Raw genomic sequence first — 15,461 nt, 5'->3', positions numbered from 1 at the left:
ATTTTCCTGCTAAAAACTATGGTATGATAAGTATCCTTCTAGTCACACATTTTTGTATTTCTATGGGATAAAGTCCTATAAGTAGAAATGCTTTGTCAAAGTGAATATTCTTTTTAGTCTATCCCTTTTATGGTAAGCTGTACATAACCTGTAGCAGTTTTTGTTTTTGTTTTTTTTGAGAGAGAGAGAGAGAGAGAGGAGGGGCAGAGGAGAGGGAGAGAGAATCCTAAGTCCCTTGAGTCATGGGGCTCAGTCTCACAACCATGAGATAATGACCTTAGCTGAAATCAATGGTTGGGCACTTAACTGACTGAACCATCCAGGCACCCCAACAGTAAATATTTTTTGACTGAGTATTCAGCATCCATTCCCTTTCTGACCCATTCTAAGGTTTTCTCTTGTAGAACCGATCCTCTCCCATTTATCTAATGTTCATACAATTCAGGTGGGATCAACTACTACCAGGTCACATCCTTGTCATTGTTCAGGAATGGGCAGTAATTCAAGACTGAGCTAGTCAGCACATGACATCCACCTTATCAAAAGAACTGATTCAAGATGGATATATCAAAGCAAAGGTCAGACTTTTGGTACATGGGTAGACCTAAGGGAAGTGATGCTTTCTGTCTTTGCATGTGAAAAAGAAAGCATGTTTTCCTGAGTACTTCTAGCAATGATCTCTTCACCATGAGAAAGCAGCCTGAGAATGAATAATACAGCCTGATAATACAGAAGAGATGAAGGCAAGAAAATTGTAGAGAGACAGTATAACAGCCACAACTAAACCTTCTTAGATACCCAGTTTACTACTGGGATTTTCAGTTGTAACTCAGAAAGTCTTACTTGTTTAACAAACTGGAGTTGGGATTTGTTGCTGGAATCCCAAAGCATACTAACCAATACACTTTTTCTCTAGGCATATTTCAGGAGCACAGTCTTTGGAATTAGGTGGAGCTGGGTTGAAATTTCAACTAGCCATGGAGTGCTTGGGAGGCTCAGTTGGTTAAGCACCTGCCTTCAGCTCAGGTCATGATTCCAGGGTCCAGCGATTGAGTCCCATGTTAGGCTCCCTGCTCAGCGGGGAGCCTGCTTCTCCCTCTGCCTCTCCCCCTGCTTGTATCCCCTCTCTTGATGTCTCTCTTTGTCAAATAAATAAATAAAATCTTTTAAAAAATTTAAAAAGCTCATTTGGCATGTTCTTTGTTATACCAACATTTCTGAGATGATGAAGTGGTAAGAATGCTTGGGCATGGGGTTTGGTAGTGGACACAGGGAACTATGGGTAAAGCAGTTGTTTTCTTGTATCAGCCCCCAAAAGATACTTCCTTCGAAAATGGTTAGCCAAACCTGGAATATGTATTTGCAGGTCTTCCTCAGAGGCGGTTGGTGTCCCTCCCCACAGACCATTCTCAGAGGGTCTAATTACACTCAATAAATTCTATATCTTCCTTTGCAAAGACAGTTGTGTTTGTGTGTATTAATGTGTGCTGAATCATGTTCTTATTTGAGCACGTTCTCACAAATTAATTAAAAGAAAAAAGAATAGGAACAAAAAAGGTAGGATATTATGATAATGAAGCAGTAGTTAGGTACAGATAAAGCAGAATGTCTCACATACTCATATAGTTTCGCACAAAGCAGTTTCATCTATTTTATCTAATTTGATCCTCTTCATGAAGAATTGTTATCCTCATCCACATGTGGATTCTTCTTCCCCTATTCTTCTTTTTCTGAAGCACAGAAGAGTTGAATTACTTGCTTGCTTCCACATGGTAAAGAGTGAAGGAACTAGGTTCTAATACTCATCTAATCCCAAATCAAGTGTTTTTTTTTTTTTTACTATACATACTGTATTATTCCTAAATAAGTATTATCTAATAGATTAATGGTTTTTTTTTTAAAAAGATTTTATTTATTTATTTGACAGACAGATTACAAGTAGACAGAGAGGCAAGCAGAGAGAGGAAGGGAAGCAGGCTCCCCGCTGAGCAGAGAGCCCGATGCAGGGCTCAATCCCAGGACCCTGGAATCATGACCTGAGCCGAAAGCAGAGGCTTTAACCCACTGAGCCACCCAGGCGCCCCTAGGTTAATGTTTTATAAATGGAATTTGCGTCAAGTCTATACAAAGGGGGTCAAGCACAGTAATTTTTCTTTATTATTCTAGATTCTAGAATTCTAGTTCTAGAATCTCTAAATTACCATCTCCCTAAAACCCCAAGAAAGACAGAAGTCGGAGTTGTGCTTTGGTGCGAGTCCTTGCCTTCCCTAAGAATTCACTTCTTTTGAAAAAATATTTATTGAATACAAGAAACAAATATGAAGATGAATATAATAAGATTTTTGCCTTGCAGAACTAAAAAATCTGACTTTAACTGCAAACAATATATAAGGCAGAATGAGATAAGTGCTGCAATAAAAAGACATAATAGAAGCAGATGAGGGGAGTCATAAACCAGGTTTAGTATGACAAGTCCATACAAGAGTTCTTCTCATTCTTTTAATTTATCCCTCTCTAGAGAATGCACATTATTGCAAATTTCTGTCATAATCATTGTTCCCAGGGCCCATTCTCTTTAGAATCTTTAACTTCATATAAGAACTCAGCATTCTGCAGTATCTTCAATTAACTTTATACTTCCTATTATTTTCTTGCTAATCCATTTACATCATTTCTAGCTGTCATTTTCCCCCTCCCATCTCTCCTCTGTGATGGTTTGTTCTCTGAATTTTTCAATAAGTTGTAAATGTAAAACATTTGGTGAAAAATTTTTGTAAACCACACTTATAAGTCTTTTTTTAGATTGAGAGAAACCTGGTTGGTAGTTCATTATTCTGTGCTGCTCCCTTTAGTAATCATATATGCATGTATCTTATACACACACATACATACATAAACATATGTAGTCTTTAGTAGTGTCATCTGTATTTGGCTTTGACTGTGAATCAAATACATACATGTTGTAAACTTTCTGATGTAATAGGCACTGTGTGAAGTACTAAGTTATATAAAATAAGGTCCCTATCTTGAAGAAGCTCCGTCTAGCTTCCCATTTTACTAAAACTGTAAGCACTTAGAAAATATATATAAGCAGCTCTCAATTACTTTCTGGAATTTGGAAATATTTGAGTGTCTACCATGTATTGGGAAACGTACACAGAACTATTAACTTTCCCCAACTATTCTCTAAACGTCTTTGCTGTTATTTCCCACTCCTGAAAAGCATTTAATCTTACTTTGAGATAATATATGCACTAGTCAATTTCTATAGCTTGTAAATATGCGTCTACATCTTTGCATAAATAAGTTCTACATGAAAAATCCTCAAGCATCATATGGTAACTGTCACCAATTACAATACTAATCAAGTATCCATTATAAAATTAAACTTTAAAAACATACCCAAAAGTCTAGTTCCTAAACAAAAATTTATTTTAGATCTTTATCTACTCAGTTTTTGCAGAGTAACAAAATGTATTCTACCGTTTTCAAAACTTAACATTATAATCACCAATGTTTCTGTATTTCTAGAGTCATGACTTTTAATAGCTTACATTCCCTTATACTGATATGACATATGTAGTCTCCAAACATTTAATATTAGGTTTTCAAATTTTCGTATTACCAAGTGCTACTACAAATGGGATTAAAGGTAGGAACGTTCATGAGTGTATCGCTTGTATTTACATAAAAATAAATGGAATTTATTGTAATTAAAACAACCGTCTTTGCTATTTACGAATGTAGGAGGCAAGTCATCCTTTGTGTGTGTGTGTGTTTTGTTTTGTTTTTTTTTTTTTTTTTTACAAATACATTAGTATCAACAGTATCACACTTTGGAAAGCCAGTTGCTTTTTGCAAACTTTGATACAAATGGAAGGTAGCATTAACATCGCATATTTACAGATTTAAGTATTCGATCAAAGCTTACCATGAAATCCCCAAATGCTGCTTTCCCCCCTACCTTTTTAGAATAAAACACTGACATTCTTTCGTAGACTGTTTAGCTTAGGTCTGATTTTTTTTGTAAGAATCACCCAGTGGATGGATGATTTCGCTTCCACGCTGAAGAGCTTCCGCGGAAGACTTCAGGCAGCACTAAGAGATGCGCGGGCCGAACCCCCTGAGAGCTGCGGTGGTCACTGCGTCTGCAGCTGGGGTGTTGCTCGCCTGGGGTAGGCAGGTTGAAAAACTAGCCTCCCGCAACCGCCGGGGTCAGATTTTTGCCACTCTGTCGACCACACAGGGAAAAGTAGACTCAGCACAGTACCCAGTCCTTCCCCACCCAGGCCCGCCGGGGAGTTCTGCGCAGGCGCGGCGGTTGTGCGACATCCGTCACTTACGGCTGAAGCGGTTTGTGCTGGGAGTTGGTGGAGCGGTGCAGCGCTCTTAAGAACCAGCGGCTTGGGCGCGGGTAATCAGCTCCCTTCCCCCCACCTTTTCCACCTCTTCTAGGTTCTTGGGACAGCTGCGGAGCTTCCGGACCTGATGCGGGCGCCCTGTGTTGGACTGTCCCACCTTGCTCCTCTGCTGCTCCGGGTGCTCCCGCGCCCAGGTGGGGGTGAGGGGCGGGGTCGGGAGCTGGGCTGGACTCCATCCTGGCATCTTCGTGTTGAAATCTCCCGGGTAACTCACGGTTCTTCTTGTTTTCCAAGACTGGTTTCCGGGGATTGTGACTTGCAGGGTCCGCCATGGAGCCAGAGCAGATGCTGGAAGGACAGACGCAGGTACCGGGAGGCCCTGGCTTCAGGGTGGCGGTGTTTAGCGTGAAGAGGTGGCTCACGTCTCAGTGACCTGTGTTTTGTTTTCTAGGTTGCAGAAAACCCTCACTCTGAGTACGGTCTCACAGACAATGTCGAGGTAATTTGCCCGGGTCTAATGCCGTATCTGAACGTCTCTTATGAGCCGGAGAAAACTTGGGATCCATTTTTACTAGGTTGCTTTGCACAAGGGAAAACTTTATCAGCATGAACTAAATAGTATCAAATTGTGGGTAGCCTGTTTTGTTAGCGGTGCTAATACTTCGTGGTAAACGGACGTTCAAATTAGTTTTGAGTCAAGAGGTGAACTTCTGAAAATGATGTAAAGAAACGAAAATGCATTACTAATGGCACAATCGTTTTACATGGTGGGTATTAATGAATCTGTTGGAACATGCTTTCGAAAAACTGCACATTAAAATTTCACCCATTGTCTTTGTAAGTAGAATAGTGTGCTGGTGGAGTCAACATTTAATAAATGTTGATTTCTTTGCGTTCAGTAGTAGATGCCATTGGAAGGTGTAACACACGTAATAGACATTGTTTTTGCCTTACGTAGTTAAGTCTGAACTCAAAGAATTCATGTGAAAAACATAAAAAAGGAGGTATATTTTCTTAGAGCTTTTTCATATAAGTGCCAGGAGGTTGTTGTTTAAAAGTAGAAGTTGTTTGTAAATGAATGAATAAATGCTAGGACAAATGAATTAGCCAAAGCTGGGTGAAATTGGTTCGGAAAATAGGTTTCTGGGGGATATGTGTGTTTTACTGGGGGGCCAGGGGAGAAGACATTGCCAGTGATTAAGTTTGGATAAATGTGAGCATGAGTATTACCAAGCAGAATAATGATAGTAACAGCTGCTAACATTTCTTTACTTTTACTGTGTGCCAGGCACACTGCTAAGTAATTTTTATATATTTTCAGTCCTGTAAAGCTCAGAGAAGTTGAGTAACTTGTGTAAGGACACCACAAAGTAAGTGGAGGGCTTTGTGTTAAACACAGGGAGGTTGACATTTTTGAGGTACAGTTAAATTGTGTTGATGATATTGAGTCCCCTGGCATGTGGAATGACCACTCTGTGCCTTATGAAATTGCTAGGAATGTTTCTGCATTTGATATCAGTATTAAGAAGAGAACTTCTTTTCATAATGTAATCTTTAATTGAACCTGGTGAAGATCCTCTACACCACTTTGTGTTCTGTTCATTTAAGAAACTTCTTTATAGACAACAGTCTTTTTTTTTTTAACTTTTTATTATTTATTATTTTTTAAAGATTTTATCTATTTGGCAGAGAGACAGTGATAGGGGGAACACAAGTAGGGGGGAGTCGGAGAGGGAGAAACAGGCTTCCCACCCAGCGGGGAGCCTGACTTGGGGCTCCATCCCAGGACTCTGGGATCGTGACCTGAGCTGAAGGCAGATGCTTAACAACTGAGCCATCCAGGCGCCCTGTCAGCAGTCTTTTCTTGATGGTGCTTGTATATGAAGGCAGAGTCATGATACATAAGAGCAGTGATTCTGAGAGTCTTTCTCTCAGGTCCTCAGACCAATTTCCCTGGTAAAGTGAGAAAAAAGGTGAGAGCAAGGGAGTGTTTGATAATGATACATTGTTTGGTGATCAGTCTTCTGCTTCTGTAATTTTAAAATGCCCATTCTTTATGAATTAATGGTATAAAATAAGAGTTTATTTACTGGTAAGTTTTTACTTGGCAAAATAGTGTAAACATTCTTATGTTAGCCCCTTTGTTCATTGTGTAATCTTTAATTTGTTGTAGTATTTGAAAGTCTGGAAACTGCTAGTCTTTAGCTGCTGCTACTTTTTCTCTTAGTCTGTTTTATTTTCTTTATTGGCTTATATGTTATAATTTCTTTTTAGGTGCTTGCTTTACGGTTTATAGCATGCAAGTCTAACTTCACAATTTACCTTCAAGTGGTATTATTTCATTTTGTGTATAGTACAAAAACCTTACAAAAAGGGTGCCCGGGTGGCCTGGTCGGTTGAGCGTTGGACTCTTGGTTTCAGCTTAGGTCATGATTTCTTGAGTTGGGGGATCCAGCCCCCAGTCAGGCTCCTAGCTCAGCAGGAGCTTGAAAGATTCTCTTTCTCTGTCCTTCCTTCTGCTTGTTCTCTCTCTCTCTCTCTTAAATAAGTAAATCTTAAAAAAAAAAAAAAAAAAGATCAAACCAAAACCATACAACAGTATTCTCCCATTTTTCCTCACAACTGGCCTTTGTACTGCTGTTACATATTTTACTTCCATTTATGTTATAAATCCTGTAATTAACCTTTTAAAGAAAAATAAAAAGTTAATTATCTTAGAAGAGATTTAAACAGTAAGAGAAAGGAATATTTCACAGTTACCCATGTATGTACCTTTTACCATATTTGCCATCTTGACTCTTCGAGATCACAAGTAGGCAGAGAGGCAGGCAGAGAGAGAGGAGGAAGTAGGCTCCCTGCTGAGGGAGCTGAGGGGAGCCCGATGTGGGGCTCGAGTCTAGGACCCTGATACATGACCCGAGCTGAAGGCAGAGGGTTAACCTACTGAGCCACCCAGGCGCCCCTCTTCCTTTTTTTTTTAAATTATGATTTTATTTATTTGAGACAATGGAAGAGCATGCTCAAGCAGGTGGGGGGAGAGGGAGAAGGAGGCTCTCTTCTGAGAGGGAGCTGAATGTGGGGCTCAGTCCTGGGAACCCAGGATTATGACCTCAGCCAAAGGCAGACGCTTAACTGAGCTACCCAAGTGCCCCTTGACTCTTCATTCTTTAGTAGATCCAGATTTCCTTCTGCCTTAAGGGCTGCTTTTAACATTTCTTGTAGTGTAGGTCTGCTGGTCTGCTGGTAAGGAATTCTTCAAACTTCTGAATGTCTGAAAAATCATTATTTTGTCCTTTTTTTATGGTCTTTATTGCTGAGATATTTTTGCTAGGTATAGATTTGCTCCACTGTCTTTTCGGCTGACATTGTTTCTGACAGGATATCTGCAATCACTCCTTTCTTTGCTTCTGCATACTTAAAGTATATTCTTTTGGTGCTTTTATGATTTTATTATGAGTTTTAAATGATTCAATATGATATGTTTCTGTGTAATTTTTATTTTTAATTAATTAACTAATTAATTTGTGTAGTCTTTAAATAAAAATATGCTTAAGATTGTGCGAGTTTCTTGGATCTGTGGCTTTGGAATTTTCATGAAATTTGGAAAAATTTCAGCCATTATTTCTTCAAAAGTACTCTCTAAGCTTGATTTAGTTATTTTTCCTCTCCCTTCTTGAAGGTGTGGAAGATGTTATAATAACTGGTTAATAGCACTGCCTGTTCTATCATCTGTATCATTTCTGGGTCTATTTTTGTAGGTTGAATTTTTCCCTCATTATGGGTAATATATCCTGCTTCTTTGCCTGTATGGTGATTTCTTATTGGAGGCTGGACATTGTGCATTTTACCTTGTTGTGTACTGGTTATTTTTATTTTTGTAATCCTTCAAACTTTTTTTTTTTTCAGGTTTTTTTTTTTTTTTTGTTTTGTTTGTTTTTGTTTTTTAATTTGAGAGAGAAAGTGAGAGCAGGAGAACTGGGAGGGTCAGAGGGAGAAGCAGACTTTCCACCCAACAGGGAGCCTGACTTGGGACAGGATCCTGGGACTCCAGGATCATGACCTGAGCTGTAAGGCAAGTCGCTCACCTGGCTGAGCCACCCAGCCCCCCTCCTTCAGACATTCTTGAGCTTTGTCCTAGGACACACTTAAGTTACTGAGGAACAGTTTGATTCTTTTGAGGTTTGCTTTAAGCTTTGTTAGGTAGAACAAGACCAACCTTTAATTTAGGCCTAATATCTTCCTCTTTCATTTCCCCCAGTGTTTCATGTATTACAGTTTTCCAATTTTGGGTCACAGGAACATGAACTATTCCTGGCCTTGGATGAGCTGTAGGGATTTTGTCTCCTGCTCATTCTAGGTGTTTTTTTCCTTGGCCTTGCGTAGTTTACTGTTATGCATACCCTGATAAGTATTCACTTGAAGACTGCTACGCAATCTCTTTAGTCTCTTTCTGCACATCTCTCTCCTCTCCATGCACTTTGCAATACTTTGTCCTAAAAATTCTAGTTGTTTTGATCTCCCTGAAGTTTCAAGTCTGGCTTCTCAGCTCAGGGAGACTTCTGGGCTCTGCTTTGGTTCTATAAGTTTTCTTTGCATCCTATCAGTTTTCTAGGCAGGAAGCATCTTATAAGTTTTCAAGGCAGGAAGTAGTAAGCTGGGACAATCCTAGGGCTCCCCTTATTTTTTTTCCCATTTTTGTGATTATTGTTGTATACCGTTAACACCTTTTACCTTTTGGGGGGTGGTAATTTGGATGTATATATTTTTAGTTTAATTCAGGATTTGGGCTCAACTAAAATTAATCATGGCAGTAGGCACATAGTAGATACTAAATATTTGAAAAATTGAGAGGATTTGGTCAGGAGGTTTATTATAAAATCTATAGGAATTGTTCAGGTGTTGCTGTTTCTTATTGAAGGCATTGGAATATCATGTAAATGGTTAGTTTTTTTTGTTGTATATGAGTATTATCTGTTAAGATTTACCAAGGAACAATAAATTTCTTAATCCATGAGCAAATAAATAACTTTTACCATTAGTTAGGTATAGAACATTATTGTCTTAAATATTATAAATCTCAAAAAAGATGGAAAATGAGCAAAATTAGAATAGTTGGTAGACATAGTTTTGGGAACTATCTTTGGAAACCATGGTCTATACATATATTTTGGGTATATGATTAAAGTTTTTTTTTTGTTTTCTACCACTTTTTACAAAATAAAATTGTCTAAAAAACTAAGTCTAGAAAATGTTTTCTTTTTTGTTGTTGTTGACTCATTTATATCCAGTTTGAGTATGATTGAAGTTAAAGTTCAGTTTTTTTAAAATGATTTTATTGTTAAGTAATCTCTATACCCAATATGGAGCTTGAGCCCACACCCTGAGATCAAGACTGCATGCTCTACCAACTGAGCCTGGTGTCCCAAAAGTTCATTTGTTTTATTTTATTTTTAAAAATTTATTAATTTGAGAGAGAGAGAGAGTGAGCACAAGCTAGGGGAGGGTCAGAGAGAGAGGGAGAAGTAGGCTTCCTTCTGAGGTGGGGAGTCTGATGTGAGGCTTGATCCCAGAACCCTAGGACCATGCATGACCTGAGTCAAAGGCAGGCGCTGACTGAGCCACTCAGGTTCTCCTAGAAGTTCATTTAAATGAAAATGCTCTTAATAATGTTTTGCCTTTTATTTATTATTTTAAGATTTTATTTATTTATTTGACAGACAGAGATCACAAGTAGGCAGAGAGGCAGGCAGAGAGGAGGAAGCAGGCTCCCTGCGGAGCAGAGAGCCCGATGTGGTGCTCCATCCCAGGACCCTGGGATCATGACCTGAGCCGAAGGCAGAGGCTTTAACTCACTGAGCCACCCAGGTGCCTCAATGTTTTGCCTTTTAGATAGGCTCTTATTTCTAAGTTTCTAAAATGGTCAATTTGTAAAAGAATGCGAAGTTTTTCAATAAAGCAGTTTTTGATGTTCTTGGTGTCAGATGAATCTATGTCAAAGACCTAAAATTTGGGGATTCTTTAGGAGTAGAAATTATAAGTTGTTTCTTAAACATCATTTAAGTATCACATTAGTGATCTTTTCCAGATTAGTAATTTCCCCTATTTTTGGGCTATCGTTTACTTAATATTTTTCTTGATTCTGTTCACTTTTATTTATTCTGTTTATTTTTTAAAAAGATTTTATTTATTTATTTGACAGACAGTTCACAAGTAGGCAGAAAGGGGGATCTAGGCTCTCCACTGAGCAGAGATTTTATTTATTTATTTGACAGACAGAGACCACCAGTAGGCAGAGAGGCAGGCAGAGAGAGAGGGGGAAGCAGGCTCCCTTCTGAGCAGGGAGCCCAATGCTGGGCTGATCCCAGGACCCTGAGATCATGACCTGAGCTGAAGGCAGAAACTTAACCCACTGAGCCACCCAAGTGCCCCAATTCTCTTCACTTTTCAAAATCACGAAGGTTGGGTCTCTGTCTGTTGTGGTCTCTGTCTGTCAAATAAATAAATAAAATATTTAAAAAAAAATCATGAAGGCATTTCTTTAAAGAAACAAATGGAAAAACATTTTCATTTTGATAGAGGATAACCATAAAAATGAAAATTGAATACAAAATGGTGGTAATAAATTTTACGTATATTCTATTGCCATTGGAAAGCTCTGCCTGTTCTCTGGGTTAAGAGAGTTTAGCAAATGTTACAGAAGTGTTACAGACCTATCAATGCCAAAGTGAGTCTTGTCCTTGATACTGTCTGTAATGAAAGAATTGAAACAGGTCTAGCTTTCTCAGTGATTCAGTGCTACTTAGTGTCCTATCTCAATTTTTTGAAGCATAGTGTAAGGAGGTATTCTTATATAAAAAAAGAAAACACTTGTATTTACTCCTAAACAGGCAAAAGGAAAGGGAGAAGGAGTAGGATCTGGAGATACAGGAATGTGTGGCTTACTCAGTCCATAGCATGTGCAGTGCTTGATCTCAGGCTCCTGAATTCAAGCCCCACACTGAAAAGAATGAGATACTGTATTGCCTTCAGAGAGGAAAAGTTTAAATGGAATTTAGAAACGGGTCTGATTTTATTTGAGATTTGCTGCTCAGTATCAGCTTTCTAGTCATTGATTTGCCTTTTTTATTAGTTTCATATGTCCATTAATTTTTGTTTAGCGCTCAGAATAATCTAGTTATTTGTAATATATATGCATGTTTTTTGAATCCACTAGAGGATAGTAGACAATGAGAAGATTAATGCAGAAAAGTCATCAAAACAGAAAGTGGATCTCCAGTCTTTGCCAACTCGTGCCTACCTGGATCAGACAGTTGTGCCTATTTTATTACAGGGACTTGCTGTGCTTGCGAAAGAAAGGTAAGATGATACTGTCTGCAAATGGAGTTACCAGAGAAAGCTAAATAAAGACTTCCCCAATTGAAATATCATTAGTTTAAAAAAAAGAGAAAAAAAGGAATATCATTAGTAGTGTTATTTTTAAAATAGAAGAAATTTATGGATGTTAGGATTAAAAATAAGTCAGCCATAATCTCATCAGTTCAGACACTTTTGATTTATCTCTACTAGTTTTGGATCATATGTCTGTTTGTAAAGCTTTAGAATCATGGTATACATGTAATTATATGTGTTTTTACTTAATATTATAACTTAAAACTTTTTCCTTATCTCTGCATAGCCTTTGTGATATTGTAACAACACTGCAATTAACTTAGTCATTTTCTCATTGTAGAACACGTAGGTCCAATTTTCTTTGTTAATGTAAATTAGCAAGCACTTTATATGTTTTAATGCTTCTTTTGCCTTTATTTAATTTTTCTTTTAAGATTTTATTTCTTTGAGAGCATGCTCAAGAGAGCAAGAGGTGGGGGGAGGGACAGAAGTAGAGGGAGAAACAGGCTCCCCACTGAGTAGGACCCTGGGATTATGACCTGAACTGAAGGCAGACACATAACTGAGCCACCCAGGCATCCCTGTTTAATTACTTCTTTCTTTCTTTCTTTCTTTTTTTTTAATTTAAGATTTTATTTATTTGACAGAGACACAGTGAGAGAGGGAATACAAGCAGGGGGAGTAGGAGAGGAAGAGCAGGCTTCCTGTCCCGCCCCCCTCCCCTACCAGTAGGGAGCCTGATGTGGGGCTCTGACCCAAGTGGGAGGGGAAGTTAGATGCTTAATGACTGAGCCGCCCAGGCGCTCCTAATTACTTTCTTATGATAAATTTACAAGAGTTGATTTGCTAGTTTGAGGAACATGATTATTAAGTGTTTGACACATAAAATCACTTTTCTCTTCAAAAGTTTGTCCTCAAATTTCTTCCACTATCATAACCTCAGCAGCATGAGTGTTATTATAAACTTGTCTTGCCAAGCTATTTTGATTTATATTTCTTTGTTAGCAGCATCACAAGTTTTTTTCTGTACATGTTTTTTCCTTGTAATCCTACCTTAGTTCTTTTTGTATAAGCAAATCCAGTAAGAAAAATGTTTTCGTAAGTTGGTTATGTGTATAAAATAGGATTTGTTTATGGGGCGCCTGGGTGGCTCAGTGGGTTAAGTCACTGCCTTCGGCTCAGGTCATGATCTCAGGGTCCTGGGATCGAGCCCCACGTTGGGCTCTCTGCTCCGCAGGGAGCCTGCTTCCCTCTCTCTCTCTCTCTCTCTCTGCCTACTTCTCTGCCTACTTGTGATCTCTGTCTGTCAAATAAATAAATAAAATCTTTAAAAAAAAAAAATAGGATTTGTTTATGACTGCAGGATATGTCTTGGCTCTAATACTGTTAATTAAAATAAGGTTTCTTTTATATATATTTTTATTCTTAATCTACAGAAGGTTGATATAGGGGGATTATAAATACTGCTTTAAATGCTAGAAGGAAAAATTTGAAGTTTTTAAGTAACATGCTATTGGTAAATACACTTTTTAAGTTAGGAATTCTGGCAAAATTATTCGTGAAATTAATTATAAATGTGTGAAAAATTGTTTAGTCTAGGTGGTTCAAAAGATTGTTTAAAATCCAAAGGAATATTTTGAGATCATTGTAAATTAATCCTAAATACGCCTTTTCATAGTAGGATTTTAAATAGCTGATTTCCCCAACTTTTTGTCTTTTGACTTGTTTTCTTAGCAAGAATACTTTAAGGAAAAGTAATAATATGAAATATATTTTGTGTTAACATTTTTTCCTAGTTTTATTGAGAAATAATTAATATATATCACTGTATAAGCCTAAGGCATATAGAGTAGTGGTTTGATTTACATATATTATGAAATGATTACACAGTGGGTTTAGTTAACATCCACCATCTCAGATAGATGCAATAAAAAGAAAAAAAAAAAAGAAATTCTTGTGATGAGAACTGTTAGGTACTCCCCTTAACAACTTCGCTCTCTATCCCACAGCAGTGTTAGCTGTGCTCATTGTGTCGTACATCATAGCCCTGATGTTTATTCATCTTGTAACTGGAAGTGTGTACCTTTGAGCACCTTCCTCCAATTCCTCATTTTCCCACCACTTAATTTCTTTTAAAGATTTTATTTATTTATTTGACAGAGCACAAGTAAGCAGAGCAGTAGGCAGAGGGTGAGAGAGAAGCAGACGTCTGTGGACCAGAGACCAGGACCCTGGAATCATGACTTGAGCCAAAGGCAGATGCTTAACTGCTTAACTGAGTCACCCAGATGCCCTTACCACTTCTTAATTTTAAAATAGGTTTAACTTCTTAGTTGTACTCTGTGGTAGCAGTATTAGAACTATTATTGATTTAAGTATTTGAAGTAAAATAGAGGTGACTTTGTTTCTTTTTAAAAAAGATTTTATTGGGGTTCCTGGGTGGCTCAGTGGGTTAAGCCTCTGCCTTCACTCAGGTCATGATCTCAGGGTCCTGGGATCAAGCCCCACGTCAGGCTCTCTGCTCAGCAGGGAGCTTGCTTCCCCCTCTCTCTCTATGCCTGTCTCTCTGCCTATCTATGATCTCTATCTGTCAAATAAATAAAATATAAAAAAAGAAAAGATTTTATTTACTTGTCAGAGAGAAAGGGCACAAGGAGGGGGAGTGGCAGACAGAGGGAGAAGCAGGCTCCCTGCTGAGCAAGGAGCCCGATATGGGGCTTGATCCCAGGACCCCAGGATCATGACCTGGACTGAAACCAACTGAGCCACCCAGGCATCCCGAGAGGTGCCTTTTTAAAAAGAAACACACCAGTACTTTTTTGTCCAAATGAAGATTGAATCCTTTGATTAGTTTTTGGGGGTTCATCCACTTGTCTCAGTGATGCTATAGCCATTTTCCTATATTGTTTTTGTACTCTTATTGAAAGGTAATACCTGCAGGAAAAATTGTGCGTATCATAGGTGTACAGTTTGATGAGTTTTCAGAATCCAAATGTAGCCACATAACTTGGACTTAGATCAAGAAACTGTATACTGTCAGGATCCCAGAATTCTCCCTCGTGACCCCTTTAAGTCATTATCCCCCCTGCATAATTGTCATCCCATTGCCAAAAATTACATTTTTGAAACTCGTGTTTTAGAATTGTGTTAAAACCAGATTTAAACCATAACAAAACTTTCAGTTTCTTTTCACTATGTTGTTGACTGATTTACTTGCATATTTCATTCACCATATTTACCACAAATGGCCTTTGAAAGTAAAATGAAAATTAAGCTGAAAAAGATGTGTTTTTGTTATGGAACAGTACATTTAAATTAATATGCTTAGAATATAAATTTCTAAACTTTGGATTTCTTTTCCCTTACAGACCACCAAATCCCATTGAATTTCTAGCATCCTATCTTTTAAAAAACAAGGCACAGTTTGAAGATCGAAACTGACTTACTGGGAAGAACAGAAAATTTTGATTTCTACTGTAGATTTACATGATTAAGAGGCAGCTTTAATTGCCATGATTTTTCCCCCTTTTTGGAAGTATAAGAACCGTCAGGACAAGAGAACTTATTTCCGGAATTGCAGAAGAAAACATATATTCCTTATTTTGATTTAATCACCATACTTATTTAATGAGTATATTCTGTGCAATTTTTTCTCAGATTGTCTTTAACTTTGTTTTTAAATGACCTTCAAAATAAACTGTTAAAACGTCA

General features: G+C 38.0%; 1 protein-coding gene across 2 annotated transcripts; it reads left to right on the top strand.

Moving 5' to 3' along the window:
• The first annotated feature begins 4,325 nt into the window (after window positions 1-4,325).
• On the top strand, window positions 4,326-15,461 carry DPY30 (dpy-30 histone methyltransferase complex regulatory subunit). 2 transcript variants are annotated; one of them, XM_004777902.3, is made up of 5 exons: window positions 4,326-4,414; window positions 4,656-4,727; window positions 4,813-4,860; window positions 11,575-11,717; window positions 15,119-15,461. In XM_004777902.3, the coding sequence occupies exons 2-5, from the start codon at window positions 4,692-4,694 to the stop codon at window positions 15,189-15,191; spliced, it is 300 nt and encodes a 99-aa protein (XP_004777959.1). In that variant the 5' UTR covers window positions 4,326-4,414; window positions 4,656-4,691; the 3' UTR covers window positions 15,192-15,461. The 2 variants fall into 2 exon arrangements, with proteins under 2 accessions (XP_004777959.1, XP_004777960.1); XM_004777903.2 differs by having other exon boundaries at window positions 4,353-4,555.

This window comes from Mustela putorius, unplaced genomic scaffold, assembly GCF_011764305.1.
Source record: "Mustela putorius furo isolate JIRA1106 unplaced genomic scaffold, ASM1176430v1.1 tig00000281_pilon_pilon_pilon, whole genome shotgun sequence".
Taxonomy (NCBI): Eukaryota; Metazoa; Chordata; class Mammalia; order Carnivora; family Mustelidae; genus Mustela; species Mustela putorius.
Note: the sequence above shows the minus strand (reverse complement) of the source record. Positions and strands in the feature narration are given on the sequence as shown.

Excerpts from the sequence above, each read along its gene's own strand:
- DPY30 (XM_004777902.3), top strand. The coding sequence starts at position 4,692 with ATGGAGCCAGAGCAGATGCTGGAAGGACAGACGCAG. Across the intron at positions 4,728-4,812 it reads TGCTGGAAGGACAGACGCAG|GTTGCAGAAAACCCTCACTC; the intron begins GTACCGGGAGGC and ends TTTGTTTTCTAG. Across the intron at positions 4,861-11,574 it reads GTCTCACAGACAATGTCGAG|AGGATAGTAGACAATGAGAA; the intron begins GTAATTTGCCCG and ends TGAATCCACTAG.